The 3,269-nt window shown below is 46.6% G+C and overlaps 1 protein-coding gene across 1 annotated transcript in view; it reads left to right on the plus strand.

Annotated features, from left to right (window-relative positions):
- The window catches only part of NCAPD3 (non-SMC condensin II complex, subunit D3), a gene marked incomplete at its 5' end in the record, with an annotated part of 31,003 nt that extends 29,114 nt beyond the window's left edge, over positions 1-1,889 (plus strand). The window contains 3 exons of the mRNA XM_009070442.1: positions 871-945; positions 1,039-1,099; positions 1,781-1,889. Of these exons, the coding sequence (XP_009068690.1) occupies positions 871-945; positions 1,039-1,099; positions 1,781-1,889 (245 nt within the window). The remainder of the gene's footprint in view (positions 1-870; positions 946-1,038; positions 1,100-1,780) is intronic.
- Between the last annotated feature and the right edge of the window lie 1,380 nt (positions 1,890-3,269).

Below are 3,269 nucleotides of genomic sequence, written 5' to 3' on the forward strand. Positions count from 1 at the left end.
TTCTTTCCTATTTCTCTCCCCCCTTTCCCTGTCCTTCCTTCCTTGCTGAGGCACACACTGCACAGTCAGGGCACTTGCAGGTCACTCCTGACACATGCAGAGGCCACCTAAGGCAGATGGATCAAGGTGGATTTCCACCACAAGCTTCAGTAATTCCCTGCCAGGACAGAGCAGTGGTTAAAGTGCAAACCCATTTAGGCTGTAGAGAGAAGTCCCTTTAGCTGAGTTTCCAACTCTTGCCCTATAAAGCACTTCCTACCTTAATTCCTTGTGAAAGGTTCTGGGAAACACGAGCATAAAACAGAGCATCGAGTTAAGTAAAATCTGAATATTGTGACATCTCTCTGGAGATAAATGACAGGAAAGAGACAGCTGACAACTAGGGCCTATTCAGGCAAGCTAAATTCTACCTAGCTCCATTGTCAAGTGACTCCTCTTGTCTGCAGCTCCTCATGGAATGGTTGTTCAGGTCCTTTGGCAGTTTTCAGGGGCCTCAAATTCTGCCCTGACTTGGCAGAGCAAACTGTGTCTAACATGTTGCTGTCAGAGATGGCAAAGCTTCAGTAGGAGCTGTGGCTCTCCCTCCAAGGGAGGACAAGGAGGCACATAACTGAGATCCCCTATTTCCTCCACAATTTCCTCCACACAGGGAGGCTGTGAGATTGGAATGTGAAGCTGGAATTCTGAGGCTGGATGGGAGACACTGAGGTCTGCTGGGCTGGGAAAAAGAGATCTATATGTGTGTTTGCAATTAACTGGATGTACTTCTCTGTGACACTGAAGTATTCTCCTGCAGCATGCTTTGCCCTCTGGCTGTGTCACAAGCTGACTGCTAATATGTGCTTTTTTTTTTTTTTTTTTTTGTTCCAGAGACCATTAATGACTTGACTTTTGATGCTGGGGTCAGTTGCATCGACTCGACGTGCACAGCCAGTTCAACTGCAGGCAAGTTATCTCTGAGGGGGAGGGAAAAACCCACCCCAAAGGATCAAATCTTTGGCATTTTGTAAAATATTAAAATATATGTATTATTTGTAGAGAAGAAAAAGGATGAGGATGAGACAAGAGATGTTATTTGCTTGACATTGCCAGAGGCACTGTAAGTTCAACATGGGTCTGAAACAGAAATCAGTTTCATAGTATGTTAAGGGGTTGGGATGGAGCTTAGAGGTCATCCAGCCCCAACCCCCTGCCCTGGGCAGGGACACCTCCCACCAGAGCAGGTTGCTGAAGGCTTTAGCCAACCTGGCTTGGAACACTGACAGGGTTTGTGCACAAGTTGGTGACCAAGGAGACATAAGGGAGGTGACTGGTGTAAGCTTCTTCCTAACATCTAAATTTCTCCTCTTTCAGTATATCTCCATTCCTCCTTGTCCTGTCACTGCAGTTCCTAACCAAAGTCCCTCTGCAGCTTCCCTGGGGCCCCTTTAGATCCTGGCAGGTTGCTCTGAGGTTGTGACCTTCTCTTCTCCAGGCTGAACAGCCCCAACTCCCTCAGCCTGTCCTCACAGGGGAGATGCTCTAGTCCTCTTAGCAACTTCGTGGTCTCCTCTGGACTTGCTCCAACAGTTCCATGTCCTTCTGCTGTTGGGGACACCAGAGCTGTGTGTAGTACTCCAGGTGGAGCCTCACCAGAGCAGAGTAGAGGGGGAGAATCACCTCCCTCAACCTGCTGCCCACACTACTGTGGATGCAGCCCAGGGCATGGTTGGCTTTGTGGACAGTGAGAAGGGGCTGGCCAAGGGCTTGAAAATAAATGGTCATCCTGTTTTCCTTCTAGCCCACCCAGGCCTCGGGAATGGAAGGTGGAATCCCCAGCCAGAAGGAGCAGCCCACAAATCCCTCTGCGCCGGTCCCAGCGCAGAAGTGGACCGAAACAGGACAACTGAGCCTTTCACCAAACCTTTGTACAGACTCATCCTGATGCCTGAAACCTACCCCTTCCCTCTGGAATTATAAAGTGTTGTGAATACACATCCCTCCTTATCTATTCTTACTTGGCTTTTCCACAGAACTGCCCAGACCATGGGCAGACAAAGCTTGTATGAACACACGTCTGGATTATAAACTGCTGCTCTTGCCAAAGCTCCCTGGAGTGCTCCAAAGCTGCAGGATAGAGAGGAGGTTTGCTCTTCACTCCCAGGATGTATAATTTGTCCATTTGGAAAAAGTAAGGGCATAATGTTGCCACGAGCTTAGCAATAAATGCATTTATCACAGCTTGGAGGGCAGTGAGTGGTTTGGGCTTATTCACTCGATCCCTCATTGTCCCTCTTGGTTATACAATAGAGTTGCTTTAATTTGCACCAAGGTAAAGCAGCTTGGCACTGCCACACCCCCAAATCTGGTAATTGCACGCTACATCACCTCTTATTTGTTGTGCAAACTCCTGTGTGTATGAACAGCTTTTAAATGCTCTTTTTATATGGAATATTTCCATTCTTCAACTGTGTTATTGCCAACTATTAGCATTTGATGAAAATAAATGGTTACAGAATTAATTCCACCCACGATGGCGTCTCCCCTCTTCTTCAGCTGACAGAAATGATTTTTTTTTTTTTTTGTATGGAGAAAAGGGGTTTTTTTTCTATGGAGAGATGATAATGTCTATGGAGAATTTATTTTTTCTATAGTTTTCCACAGCCTCTAAGACTCTTCTGCCACATCATTGGTACCTTGGGCCCTCAGATCAATTAATTTGGCCCCAGCAGCTCTTCAATAGAGACTGTGATATGACTACAAGCAGGATATGAGTGACTCAGAGCACTGGGTAAGTCATAGCTCTGTGCTCCGTGCAGGTAACTTGTTTATCATCGATGTGCTGTGTAATTGCTGGGATCTGCCCATTCCTGAGTCCCCCTGATGCCACATGAACCTCACTGAAGTTTTGCTGTTGTTAACTTCTATTCCAGAGCTCATGCCCTAGATTTCATTGGAACTTGAAACTGGAATCTGTTTTCTTCCTGCTGGTTTGGCTTATTACTCAGACACAGAGCCCAGGCATGGAGCAGCTTTGCTCTACAGGTGGGAACAAAGAGCTGAGCATGTGGCAACCACAGTCCTTCCAGAAGCACTTACCTCCTGCTCTGGAGTCCCATCATTTGCCTTTACTTTCCCTATTCTCTTCTGAAGATCAGAGAAAAATTCAAGTGAAGTTCAACTTTATTCTTGAGATCAAAGTCAACACCTGGGAACAGAGGATGTATGGAATGGCTTTGGCTTAAGGGATGGTCAGTTATGGCCACAGCCATTTATTTTGTACCTCCTGT

This window comes from Acanthisitta chloris, unplaced genomic scaffold, assembly GCF_000695815.1.
Source record: "Acanthisitta chloris isolate BGI_N310 unplaced genomic scaffold, ASM69581v1 scaffold4742, whole genome shotgun sequence".
Classification (NCBI taxonomy): domain Eukaryota; kingdom Metazoa; phylum Chordata; class Aves; order Passeriformes; family Acanthisittidae; genus Acanthisitta; species Acanthisitta chloris.